Source organism: Alternaria metachromatica (genome assembly GCF_023757995.1).
Source record: "Alternaria metachromatica strain BMP 0045 chromosome Unknown scaffold_15, whole genome shotgun sequence".
NCBI lineage: Eukaryota > Fungi > Ascomycota > Dothideomycetes > Pleosporales > Pleosporaceae > Alternaria > Alternaria metachromatica.
In genome coordinates this window covers 530,296-549,903 of record NW_026055506.1, presented here as the reverse complement: position 1 = coordinate 549,903, position 19,608 = coordinate 530,296, and the positions used below count along the sequence as shown (strand labels likewise).

The window sequence follows — 19,608 nt, the reverse complement described above, 5'->3', positions numbered from 1 at the left end:
TATTCAGCGGAACCACCAATTGGCCTGTACAACCGTTAGTAAACTTGCCCATGCCAAGTTCCATACTGTACTCACCGAAGCATTTGCACCCTTTCCAATCCCCCTAACAGCATGCCACCATCCATTAGGAATATACAGCGCATCCCCACTCCTCAAAGTTGTTTCCCAGCCCGTCGCACTCCCCATACTTCCACCTCCATCCTCATTCCAAACCGCCATTTCCATAGCCTCCATCTCCGCACCCTGCATCATCTCCTCTCCCCTCATCTTCGCATCTCCGCCCGGTCCCCGTATATGCTGTCCTACAGCCTCGAACACTATCCGACCCACCCCAGGCTTCATCATCCTGATCGTTTTCTTTCCTGCCAGTTGTACGAAGAGGTTCGGGTTCGGGTCGCGATGTAATGGGGTGCGCGTAGGCGGTCTGCCCATCCAGAGACTCGATGCGTAGATATCGCCGCGGGCGTTGAGGTGGGGTAGGAAAGTCGATGGCGTGGGTAGGTCTTCTTGCAGCGGCGCTGGAAGATCGGCTAGCGAGTGTTGCGCGAGGTACAAACTCGTTTCTTGCGCGTCCGCAGCACTCATGTGTTGTAATAGGAGAGCCAGAGGGGCTTCGAAGCGCTCAAAGGCTTCATTTCCGAGGGCATTTTCGGGGGATGAGCGCGTCAGCTCCAATGGCACGATCGCATCGCCGTATTGCTCGAGGTAAGCTGTGTTCAGCTCTTGCGGATATCTGAATGTGTTGGGCTTATTATTCCACTTGTTTGTCAAAGGTGCGTCGAGGAGGGCATCCTTCTTAAACCACTTCCGGATTGCAGGTATATCCAGAAAGGCTTTTTGGAAGAGCGCGGGTTGGTCGGGGTCGAATGCAGGTATGCTGAACTCCTTCTTCTTGTCCAGGTATTCCGTCTTCGTCAAGATCCGAAACCGCGGACATTTTGTTGGTCGTACATCTGGCCTTCTGCTCCAATGGCGAGGAACGGCAGGGGCCGGCTTCGGCATGGAGGTTTAGACTGTCGTGTGAAGGATTGCACGGATGCAGCTCGCTCGGGAGCTTGACACGCTCTCACGTTATCGTACCCCACACGAGCAGCAAGCACCCGCCCCGCCAAAACCTGCCCCTGGTAAAGTTTACATCGTCACAAACACCTGGAAGCTCAGCACCAGCCCACGCGACATCAGAATGGCTCAAGCTCAGGGCGCACAGCCCGGTCAAAGTAATGGTATCCAGATCCCAATTCGTCGCGCATTGTGCTAACCCTCCCTCGCAGTCGAAATCACATCTCTCCCTGTCCCCCGCCTCCAGGAACTAAAAACCCAACTCGACGCCGAGCTTACCCACCTCTCCAACTCGTTCCAATCGCTGCGCACAGCCCAGTCCAAGTTCCGCGACTGCCTGAACTCCATCTCGACAGGCCTCACACCAGCCACCGTCTCGAAACCGCTCCTCGTCCCCTTGACATCCTCGTTATACGTACCCGGCAAACTCACGGATCATGAGCACGTGCTAGTGGATGTAGGCACGGGTTTCTTTGTGGAGAAGGACATTGCTAGTGCGAAAGACTTCTATGAGCGCAAGGTTAAGGATCTGGGCGACAGTTTGAAGGACTTGGAGGGTGTTGTGCAGGGCAAGGCGCAGAACGTGAGAGTCGTGGAGGAGGTTATCAGGCTTAAGGTCATGAACGCACAGGAAGGCAAGGGCGAAGAGCAAGGCAGCTGAAGTGTTGCGAGGCAATGAGCAGGCACCATGCGGGAAGACCGGAAGACCAGAAGCCAGTGTCGGATCAGCCACATGCTGCAAGAGTAGAAGCACATCTGGAGGACCATGCGGGTCTTTCTAGAAGAGGCTACGAAATTTCATGGCACAAGACTGGAGTAGAGAATTCGTCATGTTCGCATGATACTATATGAGAATGAACTCCTATGCCTGACGCTCGTTCAGATCGCCTTGGATGTCTTCAAGATACCACCTCATACAAGGAAGAAACCGAACAGGTCTGCAGCCTACATCAACATGAAAACATGCAAAGTAGATGACCTAACGTCAATGTAGCCTTCAGGGTGTTCAGGTTTTCCCGTCCTTTAGATAGCGACGCCTCCCATGTCTGTGACAGAACTGACGATGGCTGATAGCTGAAGCAGTTTGTCCATGAGGATGCGGATACCATCGCGTGGTGGTGCTTCAACGCCAGGGCCCAGATCGAGGTTCCTCATTACGAAGTCCTCGTCCTCAACCGCGCTGGAGTAGCAAGACTGTCCGTCATCTGGCAGGAAGGTAGCCACAGTGTGACCCCAGTCGGCCTTTCGACCCACAGGGAGACGCTCAAGCTCAGCGAGATGGGTAGCCCATTCGGAGTGGCGGACACAGAGACCCCAGACGGGAAGTCTCTGTCCTGGGTACCACATACAAGTAGCCTCAACCTTGTAGCATGTCTGCTTGATGCCGAATGAGTAGATGGTTTCCAGACGGCCGTTTCGTAGGTGCTTCTTGACGGTAGGCGTCTGATCCCACTCAGCGAAGCTTTCGGTGGAACGATAATCGTGGTTGGGTCTCATCTTGACTCGATCAGCGAAGCCAGTAATGACAGGCGAGATGCTCTTCGCTGCCACAGGAATCAAGGACTCAAGGGCGAAGTGCCATCCTCGGCTCTCTCCAAGCTCCAGCAGATTGATATCCATGTTCTTCTTTGGTGTTTTACGACCCTGATCGATTTTGTAGTACCGGGTTGTTGTCTTCTCGTACAAGCCCTCTTCATCATCAGTCCAGTCGACCTGAACAACGATGAGTTCGGACTGCGGCGCTACGGATGGAGTGGTTGTACTAGCAGGAGCTTGGGGAGGCGCTTTAGGACGTCCAGCATGGCGCACAGCTACCGGCTCACGCGGTGGGGCAACAATGCTGCTGGGGTCTGTGAACACCCACGTTCCTCGGAACATTGGACGAGTGCCTTGCAGCGATTTTGGCGTATAACCGAAGTAGGCAGAAGACTTCGTCGGCTCCAAGAATTCATTGGCCGTGCAGAGTGCTCCCAGAATTTGCGAACCCAGTGCATCATCAGCAAGCCTATGTTGTTAGCCATTATGCTAGTCGTCACGAGGGGACACACTTACCACTTCTTTATCTCAACTGTAACAGGTCCGTTAATCGACTTCAAGAAGATCTCCTTCCCGAACTTCTGGCCAATCTTATCCTCCTTGATATGTCTTGAGCTCAGAGCCAGGCACCCTAGCCGAATAGCCATATCGTACGCGCCTTTCGTGTGGCGCACAGCTTCAAGGGCCAGCTGAAATGAATGCTGGATCTTTGAAAGCTGCGTGAAGTGCATGATCTCATTGCGGAAGCTGCCGGAGGTTTCCATTATCCCACTGGAGAGGAGGCGAGGTACGACTCGATCTTGACTGATGTTGAGCGAAAGAGGTCAGCACTCGTCTGCAGTTCACGCTTGTGATTCACGTACAGGTTCGGCCACCACGCGTCAGCCTCCTCCAGAACAACCTCCAAGCCCTCTTTCTCATCAAGAATCATGTTGATTACATGCTGCAGTCCCATAGCATCAGCTTTGACTTTGTCGATCATCGTCATGAGATGCGCTTCGGCCGCTTCGATACGCGCTATGTCGCGGGCTGTAAACGTTAGTGTTTATCGCATGTGGTAGGTATACGATGGACTTGCCTTGTATCTCAATCTGCCAAACGTCGTTCTGAGTAGGAAGGAGCGTTATGTACACCTCGTTCTGAGTCCGAATGGCGTTAAGCGCTTCTAGCTTGTTATTGAAGACATCGCGAGGAGTGACGCCTTCGTTGAGGAGGTCCTCCGGCCAGCACACGATGATGCTCGCCAGTGGCATCTCGCCTTTTGATACCTCAGGCGCCTTGCCCTTGAACTCGTCCTTCCGCTGACGCTCCCGCTCTTCAATGCTGTCGTAGTACCATTTGTTATGATCGAATGCAGGCGTCTTCGCCCATGATGATGAGTCTTTTGACTTGATATGCGCGTTAGAGATCCAGTGGTTAATGTATCGGACGGCTTTCTCAAGGCCTGCACCTTGTCCAGCAATGGCGAACTGAGTGATATACCCAGCGTCCCATTTGGGGATGACATCGCAGCCAGTGTTGATCTTGATCTCGTTGACGATGAGCTCGCGTTCTGTAGTATGAGTGAGGCGACGGTACTCCGGGGGCACCGGAATGAACCTTTTTGGCTTGGGCTTGGGCTTTGGCAGAGCACCAGTGTCCTGTCCGTCCATCGCTGCGGCTTCTTTGTTGTGTGGAGAACTAGAATCACTGTCAAAGTAGCGGCGTCGGGGCGAGAGGATTGGCAGTGTTGTGATGTTCGTCGCTGCGGAGGTAGGTCGAGGTGACTGAATTGGAAAGAGCAAACGCGCGGTGACGCTAGTGCGCATGCGTATACAGCCTCAAAGCGCACCTACCTCGTCTCGTTTTGTGTTCGAGGTGCAAGTTAGGGAAGTGTGTGAGTACGGTCGATTTATACGAGAGCGTTGTAGTATGTTTTTGGAGCAGAGTTCCAGCGAAGGCCTACAGGCTGTTGTGCTGCACCTCCTCTTTGATGCAAGAAGAGCTCGAACGCAACGCAATGGTAGAGCAAGCTCAAAAGCGCACTCTATGTCTGTATCACCAAGGAGATCGTGTGCAATAATGCGGGAAGCTTGGTTGATGAAGAAGTGATTGTACTAATGGGGAGGTTGTAGAAGCTGAACATGAAACGAAGAAGGATGAGATGGGAGAGATCTACGACAGAATGAGAGAAGTATCCTCTTAGTATGGGTGAGGGGGAAGGTCTACTACTTGGAGACACTGTCGTCTAAGGTGGCCTGTTATGGAGGAGGGAGAGCTCTCTCCTGCTACAAGGGGCTGAGCACGTCACCAAAGCTACACATACAGCCCAGGAAGGTGCATCTACGACAGAGAGGCTTCGGGCGATAATAAGCTGATAGACCTTTGATGTTTAGGTAGTTGGATCGTATCGCGCAGAGCTGTTGGCTGGCAAACATAAGTGACGAGGTAGGCTAAGCAGTGCATGAAAGATCACGCATTCCATCCATCTGAATTCGAAAGTCATGTGGTTAACTAAAGCGACAGACAAAAGAATACTCCTAACAGAGTATCGAGCAGGAGCGATGGAAGAAGTCGTGGGCAAGGCTACCGAAGTTGAAAAAGGCTTGGCGGGCATCGGCGTTTGCGGAGCGACTCCCGATCCATTTTCTGAGCATCGCGAAAGCCATCACAAGTCGATATAGCGCATCATCGCGCTTTGCACTCCTCTAAAGCGCTATAGTACTCCTTGTCGAACGTACGAATCTTTGCGAACGCTGGCAATTGGAGAATCTGGACCTCATCGCCCCGCCACCATGGACGCCGTGCCCATCACAAAAAAGCTGATAGCCTTCGGCAGCAACAAGATATACCTGTAGGTCACGGCGATGTCTCATTTATGCTCAAGACTGACACGATCCAGCCCCAAATTCACGGTTGCGTTTCTTCGCACGCCCCAACTCTCCCCATACCATGCCCGCTTCCAGGTCCCGCTAGACTTCTCCAAATACGACCTCCGCGACTACCTCTACCACGCCTACAACGTCAAATGCTTCAACATCCGATCGTACGTCAAGCAAATGCCGGTACGAGATACGCGGGAACAACCACGGCATTGGTTCCGCGAGGAGTCCAAGAAATACATGACAGTAGAGTTGGAGCAGCCATTCGTCTGGCCTGAGACACCCGACCTCGAACCATGGGGCAAGAAAGACAGGGAAAGAGAGATTCGGGATTCTGTGAAGATGGGCGGGGCAATTGACCAAAACGACACGCGGGAAGCAGCCAGGACGCTTCGAGAGCAAGTGGAGAAGTTACTACACAAGAACGTTTCCAAGCCGAATCGCGAGATACAGAAGAAGAAGGCAGCGGCTATGGAGCTTACGCCAGAGGAGCTTGAGTCGGAGATACTGAGGAAGCGGGAGGCGTCAAATCTAAAGCGCATGTCAAGATTAAGGTTGTGGGCGAAGGAGAGGACAGGAAAGACCGTCGAAAGCGACAAGCCTCGGCGGTACGCGATCAAGGTCTGAGAATGATCTTGCGCTTTGTATATATGCGTGTAACATATGTATCGGGACGGGGCAGGAAACTACCAATTGATTGCCACACGTACTGAGAACCTTCATGGATACTGCGAACACTTGGAATGGGCCATCGTCAAAGCAGCCAATCGCGGGGCTCTAAGGTGCAGTCTTATTGTCTTCTGTTCTCGGGTCCACAGAGTGCTTCGTAACCCTTCTTCCGTTCTGGGCTATTCGATTTTACTCGGCTCTAAATTTGACGCTAACGATCGAACAGGTAGTCGAATGGCGAGGCTGGAAGGGGTCGCGGAGCCATTGAGCTGCAGTTGGATGTAAGCTTGCGCCTTCCTTGGCTGCATGTGGACTGCATCAATGACCCTCTCCGCCATTCTCATTCGACCACCCTAAAAGGAGCGTGATGCGTATATGGCGAAATATACAACTCCAGTATCTTTGGCACTCGCGCTTATCATGTCGCAGTTACCACCATTTTCAATCCACCGTCCCTGAGTATTCCGATGCTCTACTCACTGTTTTTCCCACCTCACCCAACCCGAATTGCGCAGCTTAACGAAATCACCGGAATGTAGTTGCGCTGGATAATTACGCAGCGGCATGTATCATTACAACCCGAGATGAGCAGACTTCGCCTCCGTTACCAAACATCAACATGTCTTTCGGATTTGCTGTTGGTGATTTCATCACTGTTGCAAAACTGATAAAAGAAACTATCAGCTGCCTGCGGTCTGTAGGCGGGGCTGAATCGGAGTACCAGGAGCTGGTCAGAGATCTTAAAGCACTCGATATCTCATTACACCACCTCGATAACATCGACGACGACATGAATGCATCCGCTCATGTTAGCCCGATCAATATTGCGACCACGAACTGCAGGCTACGACTTGAAGGATTCTTGTCAAGAGTCAAGAAGTATGAAAGATCTTTGGCCTCCTCTAGCCATCCATCGATATTGAGGGCTACATCAGACAAGCTTGGTTGGCATTTTGGTCGGAAAGATCAGGTCGAACAACTCCGACGAGACATTCATATCTGCCACAGTATTATCAGCCTGCATCTAGCCCAACACAGTCTTGAGCGCCTGGAGACCTTGCGTGCAACAACCGAGATCGATTTTTCGCATATATCTGAACAGCTATACCATACCCGGACCGTTCTCGAGAACATCAATAAAGAGAACATGAATCAAGCGGTCGTCTTGAGCGATGTCCAAACGTTGCTCCAAGACATACATCAATTCGTCTTTGGTGACATCAAACTGTATTTGATTCGTCTCCTCCAGCTCATCAGCAGTACCTTGTACGTACCACAAATATAGCATAGTTTGAACCTGAGCTGACTTTTCTGTTCAGTACTTCCACGCAGCAGATTTACGAGATCTTGCTTGATATCCGGAACGTCATATCGGTAGACACACGCTGGACCTTCTTCCAGGCTCCTTTGGAAGTGGAAGATGCTTTCGGAGTCAAATTTCCCATTCCTACAGAGTACGATTACGACCTGATTGATACCGTCATTCGCCACCGGTTCAAAATTGGCGGGTGTTCCATGGAGGTGAAGATGGGAAATTTCGAACTGTGTAGGAAACAGAACCGTCTTGACGTCATTACCGAGTCCTCACGTCTCCAGCCTGGAACTGCCATAACGATGTTCATAATCGTGAGCACCGGGATCATTAAGGAGGCAGCACGGCCCATACCTCGTTGCAAATCGGCAGAGATCGTTCCGTGCCCCGGAGGGGGGTTTGGATGGTAAGTCCATTCTCAGTCCCTTCGTGAAACTTCACTAATGCGGTTCATAAAGCTCGAACCTTGATTTAGAGCTGTATCAGGCTACCGACTTGTTATCAAACATCGAAAACGTCCGCAGCAGTAGCGCAAACTTTTTCCAGCCTCTTACACTACTTCCACTTGCGCACAGCCGACCATCCAATGCAGTCTGTTACAATTTTATGGAGCGAACTCTGCGGAAAAACGTCCGATTCGATCCTTTTAGAGACTCCGCCTCAGTCTACAGCCCTGTTCTAGAAGATATCGCCAAGATAGACGGTGTTATATCCTGCCCTAGTGTCTCTATAGGAGGTATGGTGGACGGCAGATTCTTTGCGACGTTACAACTTGAGCTTGAGCAAAACCTCGAGAAGAAGTCACCAAGTTGTATGGACGTTGGCCGTCAGCTCAGTAAGCGTCTTGATCGTTGCGGAATCCACGCGTCTGGTGTTCATTGTCATGTTGCTGGCAAACATGTCGACGCCTAAGGATGACAGAAGTAGTATCGCATGCGACTCAAGCAGTATGACATATCAACAAGTATACAGTGCCTTTTTTGCAGGCATCAATTTTGAGAGCGGACAACTAGTCGTGACTTCCAGTCTTACCACGTGGCGCACCTGCACTTTTAGCTTTAGCACGTCTGCGCTTTCCTCGTGCCTTTGTTGTTAACGTCGCTAAGTGCACATTTCAGTCGCAAACCAGCCGTCTTCATTGATGCTTCTACATCTCCATTTTCGTGATGTAGGCTGTTGGTGCCCAATGAGTCTGCCTGCAGCAAGGCTAGGAGTGGTGGCGGGATGCTTGACCTGCAGCACAGCCCCCAAGCTGGCGGTTTCGCTCTCCAAGCTTGTTTATGACCGCGCAGCAGTCGCATACCTCGAATCTTTCCTTTCTCCGTTTCGCACTCCGTGACTAGCATCAGGCATGTTGTTCGGCGCTCTACTCATCTACCACCTAGGTATCTGACCCTTCACAGATAGAACTGCGACCACCACTGCACTTATCTACACGACCTACCCGGATAGACACCCTTCGCGCCACTTATATCGCTCGGCCATGCCTCTCAGTATCGGTATCGGAGATGTGATAGCGGTCGGCAAACTCATCAAGGACATCACTGACTGTCTGCGATCTGTTGGTGGAGCAAAATCAGAATACCAGGAACTCACCAAGGAGCTTGAGGCGCTCAAGGCTGCCCTGGATGGTCTGGACCAGCTCGACAGCAGTGCAGCCCCCTCGGCACTTCTTGACACAATCAAGTTCGTCGCGGTGGACTGTCGCCAACGACTTGAAGTGTTCTGGGCGAAGATCGAGAAATACGAGTCGTCCCTAGGCTCCGCAAGCCGATCCAACGCTCTGAGAGGTACCATGGACAAGCTGGGCTGGACGTTTTGTTGTAAAGAAGAGGTTGTGCAACTTCAGAGAAACGTCCAATGCTACAGCAATGCCATCAGCATACTCATGATACGGCATGTCGCAGAACAGGTGCAAGATATGAAGAAGTATACAGATGCATTCCGTACACAGGTTGCTGAGCGAATCCGTGATACACAACATACTCTCACAGACATTGGCGATGATGTATCTAGCCAAGGAGCTGTAGCGAGTAACGTTCAGACACTAGTCACTGGCCTGCATCAGTTCATGTTCGGCGAGGTCAGATCATTCCTGGTCGACTTCGGGCAGTTGGTGAACAAAGTCTTGTATGTCCGTTCCCTTCGTGTACACTAGTGGAGCTGTCAGCTAACCAACCACCACGCAGTGCCTCGACACAGCAAATATACGCCGTTGTTCTCGAAATCCGAGATTCGGGAAGAGCAGTGAATACCGGCTGGACTTATTTCCAAGACCCATTCGTCGTTGAAGATGCCTTTGGTCGCAAGTTCCCAGTCCCATCGGAGTTTGACTACGATATGCTGGATACGATCATTCGGCGGAGATTTCAAACCGGTGTTGGCTCGCAAGATGTTGCTCAGGGTAACTACGAATATTGCAAGGCGAATATGAGGTCAACAGCGATTACATCAACTTCACGGCTTGCACCCGGGATAGCTATCGTGATGGTTGTGCTTGTACATGCGAGAAGCGACAGGCCTTGTCCTATGCCTCTATGCAACTCTGTACGAGCTAACCCTTGCCCCAGCGGAGGATCTATGTGGTAAGCTGCAGGATCAACAAATATGGCAATTGGTGATGATAACGAGTCTGCAGTTCTGTTTGCGATGTGCGGTTTGATCAAACTACAAAGGCATTCAAGGATCGCCGTCAAGAGTGCACCGAGTCCGGCATGTCTTTGAAGACTTATCTCGAGGAGAATAAGACGAAGAAAATAACGCTCGAGGACTTGAGACAACGGTTTGCCAGATCACGCAGTATAGAAGAGCAGAATTCACTGAGAAACGTGAAGGTCACATCGAAGCGCAAATTTCTGATGTCTAATATACCGGATGATCCTGTAAGCTTCACGATTATCAGAGCTTTGTAGTATACCGTAGAGAGTTACAGACGACCTTATAATTGTCTATAATACTCGCTTTACTCGCTATAACAAAAGCTGGAGGTGAAGGCGGCTGCCCACCACATGGCACACTTGCGCCTTCCGCTTCAGCACACTGACGCTTTCCTGGCGCCTACGTACCACCACCTCCCTCACCTTTAATCCCCACGTCTTTCATCCCACATCAGCAACAAATCGTACTCATGGCCAACCACAGGGCGATGCAAGAGATGAGCCGTCTCGAGGACCTGCAACTGCAGCGCGAGCTCAAGCAGAGCGTCCTTGGTATGTCACTTCCCACTTTTCCGCTGCCGGAAGGCGCTGTAGCAGACTGTGCAATACTGACTGCGCAACAGAATACATCATCGACCTGTACCAACCAGCCTACCCCAACAACCATGGCTTCTCCATCCTCATCTGCCGCCACGTATTTGACCGCTCCTCTTCCATCCCCGCTGCTGCCGCCTTAGGCCGCCGCAACGATAGAGCAGACGAGTTCATCATGATCCGCGCGGTTACACTCAGCGAGCCCGGAACGAAGAAGTGGACGCTCGTGGCTGAGAGCAGCAGGGCGTGCTTCGGTATCGTACCTGCGTTGCAAGAGTTCTCAAAAGACTTGGAGCGCCAGATGGGCAACATGACGGCTTTGATGACGGTGGACAAGAAGAGACAGCGGAATGAGAGGGATGAGGGCTCAATTGATCAGGGTGAGTACATGTCAGGACGTTCGCGCAAAAGGCAGAGGGAGGGATAAGGACATGGGCTGGCGGCGGCGAGCAGCTTAGACTAGTGACGTGACTCGGATATGATGACAGGTCTGATGGCAGAATGCGAGATATTTACAGTTCACTATACGTTAAACGATAATGCAGAGATGGTCGTTTCGGATATCGAGAAGAGGATTGAAAAGTTGTCGCACTTGTGTGAAACAATGCAGCTACTACGATGTCAAGAAACTCGCCTCACCTAGGCAGATCGTAGCGACTAAAAATGGCACATCATGAAGATATATCGTCATTTACGTGATAAAATTCAAGGAAGAAAAGTATGTAGTTGGGCATCTTTTGACAACTGACAGGTAGTACCCGGTTTTTCCGTAGTTCGGGCCAATGTTTAGGTGTCAGCCCATGGATTGACAGGTGTATCCTCGCATGTTCGCTGGAGTTCCATGTGCCTGCCACGGGTGCCGGCCAATGACAGCCGACTCACGTGGCGTTCTGTACATAGCACCCCTACACACAATGGCACCGGGCTTCGTCATCGAGCCTGAGTGCTGCCGAGCTGGCCAGGTGCAGCACCGAAACTTGGAAGAACGACTGAGACGCTGCGAGACATGTGGAGTTGAGAGACGCCGCCATGCAGATGGGCAGAATAAGCATTACCTCACGGCAGCTGTCGTTGGGGGCGTCGCAACGTAAGATGGACAGAAGTGAGGCACCGGTCAGGTTCCGGAGGCGGCCGGAGAGGGGCTATGTCGAGCAGCACGTTGAACATGTTCGCAGCGAAAAGACTCCCAAAGGGTGCGTCGGTGAGGGATGCCGGTCAGAAAAGCTGCGCAAATCATGAGACCTAGCCGGGTTGGACAGGCGCTTCTCGTTGGGCGCAGCAGGTGGTGGCAGAAGAACTGGGCTTGGCTGCCCGGCAGGCGGCAATGACATCACTCGCACGCTCTGTGCCCTCAAGACGGCTGCCCACCCCAGCCTCAAGCAAACGGTAATATCTACGCCACCCCACCTGCACCGAGATAGATCCTTGGGACCCAAGCCAAACGGACAGTCATCAGCCCTGGCCCTCCCGAGTCGACAACCTGTTAAATACCACTGCCTGCCTGTGCCCTGCGCCGCTCGACACCCCATTCCCCTACCCACTTTGTCCCGTCACTTCGCAGGCACCTTATTCTTCGTTGCGACAGCCCACCAGCCTCTCACTTGCGCTAGTAGCCAAGTAAACTCTATCTGAACAAAGCGACTACTCGGTATGCTTGCCCGCCGCCGCTCTCTTTTTCCCCTCGCGCGCCCACTAACCCAGCCTTGCGCAGAATACCGGACTGGATACGACCCTTCCTGCTGCCGGACCCCTAGAGCCACAATCGCCCACGGCGGTATAGAGCACCACCACCATCACTATGTCTGAGTACAGCTACGCACCGCGGCACCGTACGCGGGAGCCCGAGTACGTCACCGAGACCACGTACATTGAGCGCGGCGGTCGCGGAGGCGGGGCACGAGATCTCGTCTACCGCCCCGCAGCGCGCGAGGACAGCATCGAAGAAATTCCCCGCGACTTCCCTCCCGGTGCCGAGTATAGGCAGACCAAGTACCGCGAGGAGTATGCGCCGCCCCGCCGCACCCGCTCAGTGAACCGTGGCTACGACGACGACTACTATGACCGTCCCCGCCGACGTGACCGCGACTACGATGACCGTTCCGAGTACTCCGAGCGCCCCAACATGCAGCGCCGCAAGTCCATCGTCGACAAAGTCAAGGACTTCGGCGAGTCAGCAGGCCTAGGCGGCATCATCGGTGCCGTCACTGGCGGCGGGCGTGACCGATCGCGCTCCCGCCCTCGTCGAGACGACCGTGGCTACGATAGCGACAGATACGGATACTACGACGAGCGCGACCGCCGAAGCAGCCGTTACGGATCACGTTCGCGCAGCCGCAGCCGAGGAGGACACAAGTCTGAGAAGTGGGAGCAAGCCGCCAAAGCCGCTATCGTCGCCGGTGCCGTCGAAGCCTTCCGCAGCCGCAAGGAAGCCGGTCCATGGACCGGTGCCAAGGGCCAACGTGTTGCAACTGCCGCTCTTGGTGCTGCTGGTATCGACGGTCTCATCGACAGAGACCCCGGCAAGCACGAGAAGAGGCACGTCGCCGAGTCTGCACTCGGTGGTCTTGTCGCTTCTCGCCTAGCCAACGGCTCTCGCTCGCGCTCCCGTGCTCCTCGTGGCCGTGACGACTCCAGGTCTCGCTCCCGTTCTCGTGCCAGGTCCAGGTCCAGGTCCATCTTCGGACGCTCCCGCTCTCGTGGCCGCTCCCGCTCCAACTCCAGCGACAGAGGAGGAAACAACGGTATCGCCAAGGTAGCTGGTACCGGTGCTGTGCTCGCAGCAGGCAAAGCTCTATACGACCGTGTGCGCTCCAAGTCTCGTGCTCGAAAGGACCGATCCCGCTCTTCCAGCTCGGACAGCTACGTGCCATCACGTAGGGGCAACCGCCGCTCGTACAGCCGAGGCCGCGGTATGGACGACCAGTATTCCGAAGCCCCTTCCAGGACTAACCCAGATCGCAGACTAGCCGCCGCCGGTGGGGCAGGAGCGGGTGCTTTAACAGCACAGAATGGAGGAATGGATCGGGGTCGACGGGATTCTAGCGCGGATTCCGAGTCGTCCACCGATATGGAGGAGAAGCGCAAGAAGCTACGAGGTAAGGAACTCCTCACTGCGGGTCTAGCCACTGTGGCCACCATCCACGCCGCCCACGGAGTCTACTCTTCCATGGTTGCCTCAGAAAACCGCCGCAAGCTCGTTGGCGAGGGCGAGATGACGGCCGAAGAAGCGCGCAAACGCAAGTCCAAGAACATGCTCCAGGACGCCGCCGCCGTGGGCATCGCCGCCCTCGGTATCAAATCCGCCTACTCGGAATGGAAAGAGATGAACGAGCAACGCCACAGCGTCAAGGAACTCGAGACGCGCCGCCGCAAGAGGAGAAAGCTCCGTGAACGCCGCGAAAAGGAAGCCCGGATGAACGCCCTCGGTGGCAACATGAATGGTGCAGCCGCTAATCCGTACGCATATCCTGTAGCTGCCAACCAATCCTACCCTACGTCCTATGCCGATGCGAATCCCTACGGTAGCTCGGTCCCGCCCCCACCCATGGGTGCGAGGTACTAGAGCTTCTTTTCTTTGGTTTACTCACGATGGTTATTCACGACACGGCCGACTTGGTTACTTGTACTGCGGTGGATGATAGAAGTATTGTTACATACCTTTTTTTTATTCTGTCTTTCAGAAAGCTTGGTTAAGCGAGGAGGTGAATGTTATTGTTCTTCTTTTTGAGCAGCTCCATTCTTTTGTTTTCGCGACTCTGATGATTGACGATGGATGGATGATGGATGGAGGCAGCTTCTTGGGTTCGAAAGGAAAGAGAAGAAGTGTTTTTGGCTGATGCGACAATCGAGTCTTCTGGCTCACACATGAATGATTCACGACATGACTTTACGAAATGAAGATAGATATGAAATGGAAAACGGTCTCTTTGTACATGCTCTCTGGTTTGCACGTTTTTTTTTTGAGACTTCGTGATGTATCTTGACGAAAGACCTAGCTCAGCTGCGACATGTTCGCTTTTGGGTTGGTACATTCACAGATTCGATATCATGCGGACGAACTCTTGCACACGACCATTGAACAAGACTTTTGATTCAGGACATCCGTCCTACTCCCAAATCTCCAAAAGCTAAGAGAAAGAGGCTATGTGATATGTGATGCCAAACTAAGATAAGCAAAGGGAAATGTCCAGGCATCCAGGCCTTGAAGACTCCGCCACCGGAGGTATGTGAATATAGTCGAACGCCAGAGAATGTGCATGAGAGATAAGGTAGATGACCAAAAGATATACAAAGGGAATGTGTGTTTTGGAATGGAGGACCAAAACCAAGTTGCTGCCGACAGCATGTGTTGCGCCGTTCAAACAGCCTCATCATCACTGATGTCTTCGTCAAAGTCGGGTTCGTCGACCGCCCAGAGGATGAAGGGGCCGTTGTACTCCATCTAGCGTTTGTTAGTACATGTCCATCGAAAGCAGGAATGAGATGTCATGGGCCGGTGGTACTTACATCATTACGACCTGGCTCTGATGCAAACCACCAGCGGCCTAAGATGATGCGGCCACCAGGCAAGACAACGCCCTCGTACGCCCACAGGTTGTCCTCGTTGGGGTGGTCGTAGTCCTCAGTGAAATGCTTCATGAAGGTGATGCGCTGCCAGCCAGGGACACCGCCTTGAGGGGGCAGCGGGTTGAGCCAGCCAAGGGCCTTGTATTCATCATCGAGGTCTTCGCCCTTGCCCTCAAACTGGATGCTACCTCCTGTAGTTGTCTTGGGGGCGGTGTTTCGACCCTGAGTCTTGATGCCTTGCTGCTTTCCAGCGTCCTTGCCAAGCGAGCGGAGGCGATCTTCGAAGACGGGTGGCCATGGGAGTTCGCGACCGTCGGGTAGGCGACTGTCTTCAGCGAAAGCAAGCTCGAGAGACTGCATGTGATCAGTAGGGTTCGTAAAGGCCATTCCCAATTGGAAATCTACCTGGATCTTGCCCTCGTCCACGTTCTTGTCAATGAAGACCTGTCTGCCTGGTCCCTGCTTTCGCAGCTTCTGAACCTCAATGTTCTCGAGGAAGGAGTAGGTACCCTTCCAGTACCTGCTCAGAGGCTTGGCTCCGTCGGTAAGTTGTTCTCTCCATGCCGAAGGCTTCTGGGTAACGTCTAGCTCATCGATCCTGTCGAACAATGTTTGGGCATCTTCGTTCATCATGTGGTGACGGAAGAAGTTCATGGCGTGCAGCATCCACCTAAGGTTCAACTTATTGTGGTCATTTCCGGTGAAGAGGCGTTCCTTGTCAGATGAGAGGTAGACAGCGTGCTGTGAGTCCTCGAAAGCAAAGACATCATGTCGCAAGCCTTGGAGGTTGAAGATGAACTGCGAGCACATGAGCCGGACAGCGGCAAGTCCATCGTCGATATAAGCCATCTTGCCGTTTTGGGTCTCAGGGGCCCGTCGGTCGTTGTTGAGGATATGGGATTTGAGAATGAAGTCGACAATGTGGGCGTGGTTCTTGCAACGAAGACGGCCATGCTCGTCAACTTCGGTAGCTCCTTGATAGGATTCTATATTCGTTAGCACACGAGAATTTGGTTCAGTTCCTGGGTATTTCCGACGTACCAATGATCATGTCTTTGATCATGTTGATGACCTGCCTCTCCCCCTGGTGGGTTCCATAGTGAAACTTGTAACGAAGACCATATTTGAATAGTCGGGAGCGACGCTGATATACCCGACGCAGGTTGAGGTTGGAAGAGCCGGCCTTGAAGTCGTACTTCTCGCGATACTTTGCGCGCCAGAAAGATAGGTTATCGGCGTCGATGGCATCGTTGGTAGCACGGCAGATGGCCTTGTAGGCCGCGATGTCCTTGTCGTCGTCCAGCTCATGAGCAATGGCCTTGTTGAGCTACGAGTGATCGTCAGTATACTCGAGTCTACTCACACATGCATGTTGGGAATACATACCTCTATGGGTAGAGAGTTGAACGCCGTAGCAGTAGATGGGCTCTGGGAATGAGCCATGTTGATGTGGGATACTGAAGAGGTCAACGATTGAACTATTCGCTGATCCGGTGCGATGGAGGAAGAGGGTTCGTGAGAGAAAAGAGGCTGGCTGTGTATGAGGATGATATACGGAGGCGAGCTCACCCTCACTAGCCGGGAAAACAGAAACTCACCTATTGTTGTATAGACAGTGAAGGCGACAGGGGTCCGACTGGCCGTAGATGGCCGTGGCGAGACGAGGTGAAGGTGAACGCTACCAATCGTCTCCAACTAAAATCAATACCGCGCGCGAATGTACGGCTGTTCCGGGCTATGCGGGCACTCCAAGCTTCGCGGTGGTAGACGACGGCCGATATACGGATTGGACAGGATAGCTGAGGTGTGTTGCGGCTCGCTGGGCGCAATAGTGATGAGAAGTTGCAAACGAATGTGCTGGGCCAGTGTGCGTTTGTAGGCGTCAGGCAGGGTTCCAACGAGGTTACATAGACGTGGGAGGTGGAGGTTACCGATGTCGGTGTCAAAGGTATGATCAGGGACTGCATAGTTTGATTGTGGGTTTGGAGGCGATGATGATGGTTGTAGTTGCCGCTGCTTCTTTGGTCTTCCACATGGCCTCGAGGGCAGGGACAGCCAATGACGCCCAATCCATTTCGAACGTCGACGTGTGACTCGCGAAGAACACCCGACGCTTTTCTGCGGAGCATCAGCCATTGCATGATTGCATCTGGAAGGTCGGGGAGAAGCTTTTGAGGCACAGCGCTCTGTTGAGCGTGCAGTGCATTATACTATCAAGGTATTGCATATCCGAGAACTATGACTCTTCCTCATCTTCATCTTCACAGAAGCGCGCCGACAACAGCGACACCCGCAGCCAGATAACTTCCGCTTGCAACACCCAAATTCAGCGCAGCACCGCTCGTCTCAGTCGGCGTCGATACACCTCCAGTTCCAGACGGTGTCGGGCTCTCATTCTCTCCCGCGTCAGCCGCCTCGCTCACATCCGCGATACCACTACCATCCTCCCTCGTAACGACGAAGATCTCGCCCGTAGAATCCGAACTCATGTACAAGCGGCCCTCGGAATCCCACGCAAGGCCGACGGGGCGGAAGCAGGAGTCAGGGCAAGCGGAGAGGTCAGGATTGGAGACAATATCGGTAGCAGCAGTGGTACTGTTCGCGAGCTCGACAGGCGAGCCCTTGCCGTCGAATTGGACAAGGCTGAGCTTGTAGCCAATGGGCTCTTCGCGGTTCCTATGCAGTCGTTAGAGGTGTACAGAGAGAGAAGTGTAGGCCAAATTACCAAGAGCCATGCATCGTTACCCATGCGGCAGTGCCGTCAGGGTTGAACTTGATGTCTAGGGGAGCCATGTGAGCATCGAACGTGATTCTAGGAGCGATACGGTCTTCCACGCAGAAGGTATCGTTGACAGTCGCGTTCTGGTCTCCAATAGCAAACGCTTCGCCTGTCATGCCGCCGAAATCCGGAATCTCGGACCTGTTCCATGCTGTAAAGCACGAAGGGTAGCCATAGTTGCCACCCTGTACATCGCTCCCAGTTCCATTGAGGTAACCGTGGAAGTTCAGTTCTTCACCAGGATTGTTCTGGTTGATAGTCTCTCCACTACGTTCGATGTTGTCGACACTGTTCTCAACAGAGTATATACCACCTGAGATGGGTTCCTCAGCTACTCCTACTGAATTCCTCAGACCCCAACCAAGCAGCAGTCCGCTTGAAGCATGATCGTACGCGGAGCCGGTCATGTTGCCTACATTGAAAGCTTTGATCGTTGAGACTCCTGTAGTCACATCCAGAGTCTGGAGGTCGATGTTACCCACACTACCACGAGAGACAAGTAGCATGTCAGGAACTTTCTGGGACATGAGAAGGGTACGCGTAGTATGACCTTCGTCGTCTCCCATGCCTTCGACGACATCACGGGGTTCGGATGTAGTCTTACCCTCCGATGCATCGTAGTCCCAAGCGTAGACGTTGCTGTGGGATGATGCATAGAGCGTATTTCCATCCTGCGAGAAAGCAATGCCATGGTTCAACTGCCATCGTCAGCGATCAGTCACATTTTACTCAACGCGATGCAAACACTCACAGAGTCATCCTCAACCACCATCTGCACGTCCCTACACCGGCCATTACCAGTCATACTCAACCGGCTAACCCCATGCTCCTGTTCGACGACCAACAGCCCACCTTCCCGATCAAAAATAATGCCGCGTGGATCCCTCAGGCCATTAGCCACAACCTCGACACGGAACCCCGGCGCCACCGAAGGAGCACCATTCTGTGGGGCAATGGGACTTGCGCATGCTGCACCAGTGGAGGTGGATTGCGCTTTGGCCGTCAGCACACCAGAGCAGCCGCTCAGGCCCACCACTGCTATTAAGTGTTTCAGCGCCATGTTGAATTGCGGAGAATGACGTGAGAGTGCTGGCCTTTTTCCGACGCAAGCACTGCAAGGCAATTGATTTGGGCAGTTGCGCCGTGCTGGAGGCGTAACAAATCCGAGCCGGAGCTTAGCGAGATTGGAGTAGGTTTGGTTGGGGCGCAGTTGAGGTATGCAAGGTACGGATGTAGTCCAGGCAACGGGTACGAGGAGCACTCTTTCTTGGTGTTAGCGCCGTGAGGTCGTGGAGATTGGAAGGCAGTTGGCTGTTGAGCGTCTCGACTCGAGGATTGGTCCAGATGGGAAAAGGAACACCAGGATGTACAGGAGTGCAGCGCTTCACATATAGACTTGCCCCTCTTCTAGCATGTAGTCAGGCAAGCAGCCAAAGTGGCAGTCGCCTCTCTCTTGGTGTTGCTTCCCGTCATTGCTTGGCCTGCGCCTCCCAAGACAGAAGGAACGTCATTGACCTCGGATGAATAACAGCGCGGGGTCTGAGGATTTGCCCTACCGTCAAACCATCGCAGTCT

General features: G+C 53.1%; 9 protein-coding genes across 9 annotated transcripts; 5 read left to right on the top strand and 4 right to left on the bottom strand.

Annotated features, from left to right (window-relative positions):
• Window positions 1-3: 3 nt before the first annotated feature.
• J4E83_006735 (uncharacterized protein) lies at window positions 4-1,002 on the bottom strand (the record flags this gene model as incomplete). Its single annotated transcript, XM_049333645.1, has 2 exons — window positions 4-24; window positions 76-1,002. The coding sequence occupies 2 exons, from the start codon at window positions 1,000-1,002 to the stop codon at window positions 4-6; spliced, it is 948 nt and encodes a 315-aa protein (XP_049187367.1).
• A 181-nt stretch (window positions 1,003-1,183) lies between these two features.
• Window positions 1,184-1,720, top strand: J4E83_006734 (uncharacterized protein; the record flags this gene model as incomplete). Its single annotated transcript, XM_049333644.1, has 2 exons — window positions 1,184-1,217; window positions 1,272-1,720. The coding sequence occupies 2 exons, from the start codon at window positions 1,184-1,186 to the stop codon at window positions 1,718-1,720; spliced, it is 483 nt and encodes a 160-aa protein (XP_049187366.1).
• A 362-nt stretch (window positions 1,721-2,082) lies between these two features.
• J4E83_006733 (uncharacterized protein) lies at window positions 2,083-4,247 on the bottom strand (the record flags this gene model as incomplete). Its single annotated transcript, XM_049333643.1, has 3 exons — window positions 2,083-3,064; window positions 3,112-3,342; window positions 3,727-4,247. 3 exons carry the CDS (start codon window positions 4,245-4,247, stop codon window positions 2,083-2,085), a joined length of 1,734 nt encoding a protein of 577 aa, XP_049187365.1.
• A 1,122-nt stretch (window positions 4,248-5,369) lies between these two features.
• On the top strand, window positions 5,370-6,083 carry J4E83_006732 (uncharacterized protein; the record flags this gene model as incomplete). Its single annotated transcript, XM_049333642.1, has 2 exons — window positions 5,370-5,428; window positions 5,477-6,083. 2 exons carry the CDS (start codon window positions 5,370-5,372, stop codon window positions 6,081-6,083), a joined length of 666 nt encoding a protein of 221 aa, XP_049187364.1.
• A 2,705-nt stretch (window positions 6,084-8,788) lies between these two features.
• On the top strand, window positions 8,789-9,595 carry J4E83_006731 (uncharacterized protein; the record flags this gene model as incomplete). The annotated part of the gene is made up of 2 exons (XM_049333641.1): window positions 8,789-8,793; window positions 8,845-9,595. 2 exons carry the CDS (start codon window positions 8,789-8,791, stop codon window positions 9,593-9,595), a joined length of 756 nt encoding a protein of 251 aa, XP_049187363.1.
• Window positions 9,596-10,564: 969 nt separating this feature from the next.
• Window positions 10,565-11,115, top strand: J4E83_006730 (uncharacterized protein; the record flags this gene model as incomplete). Its single annotated transcript, XM_049333640.1, has 2 exons — window positions 10,565-10,646; window positions 10,718-11,115. The coding sequence occupies 2 exons, from the start codon at window positions 10,565-10,567 to the stop codon at window positions 11,113-11,115; spliced, it is 480 nt and encodes a 159-aa protein (XP_049187362.1).
• A 1,371-nt stretch (window positions 11,116-12,486) lies between these two features.
• On the top strand, window positions 12,487-14,250 carry J4E83_006729 (uncharacterized protein; the record flags this gene model as incomplete). The annotated part of the gene is made up of 1 exon (XM_049333639.1): window positions 12,487-14,250. The coding sequence occupies one exon, from the start codon at window positions 12,487-12,489 to the stop codon at window positions 14,248-14,250; it is 1,764 nt and encodes a 587-aa protein (XP_049187361.1).
• Window positions 14,251-15,045: 795 nt separating this feature from the next.
• On the bottom strand, window positions 15,046-16,625 carry J4E83_006728 (uncharacterized protein; the record flags this gene model as incomplete). Its single annotated transcript, XM_049333638.1, has 4 exons — window positions 15,046-15,129; window positions 15,195-16,240; window positions 16,296-16,581; window positions 16,620-16,625. 4 exons carry the CDS (start codon window positions 16,623-16,625, stop codon window positions 15,046-15,048), a joined length of 1,422 nt encoding a protein of 473 aa, XP_049187360.1.
• Window positions 16,626-17,515: 890 nt separating this feature from the next.
• On the bottom strand, window positions 17,516-19,093 carry J4E83_006727 (uncharacterized protein; the record flags this gene model as incomplete). Its single annotated transcript, XM_049333637.1, has 3 exons — window positions 17,516-17,930; window positions 17,980-18,731; window positions 18,785-19,093. The coding sequence occupies 3 exons, from the start codon at window positions 19,091-19,093 to the stop codon at window positions 17,516-17,518; spliced, it is 1,476 nt and encodes a 491-aa protein (XP_049187359.1).
• Between the last annotated feature and the right edge of the window lie 515 nt (window positions 19,094-19,608).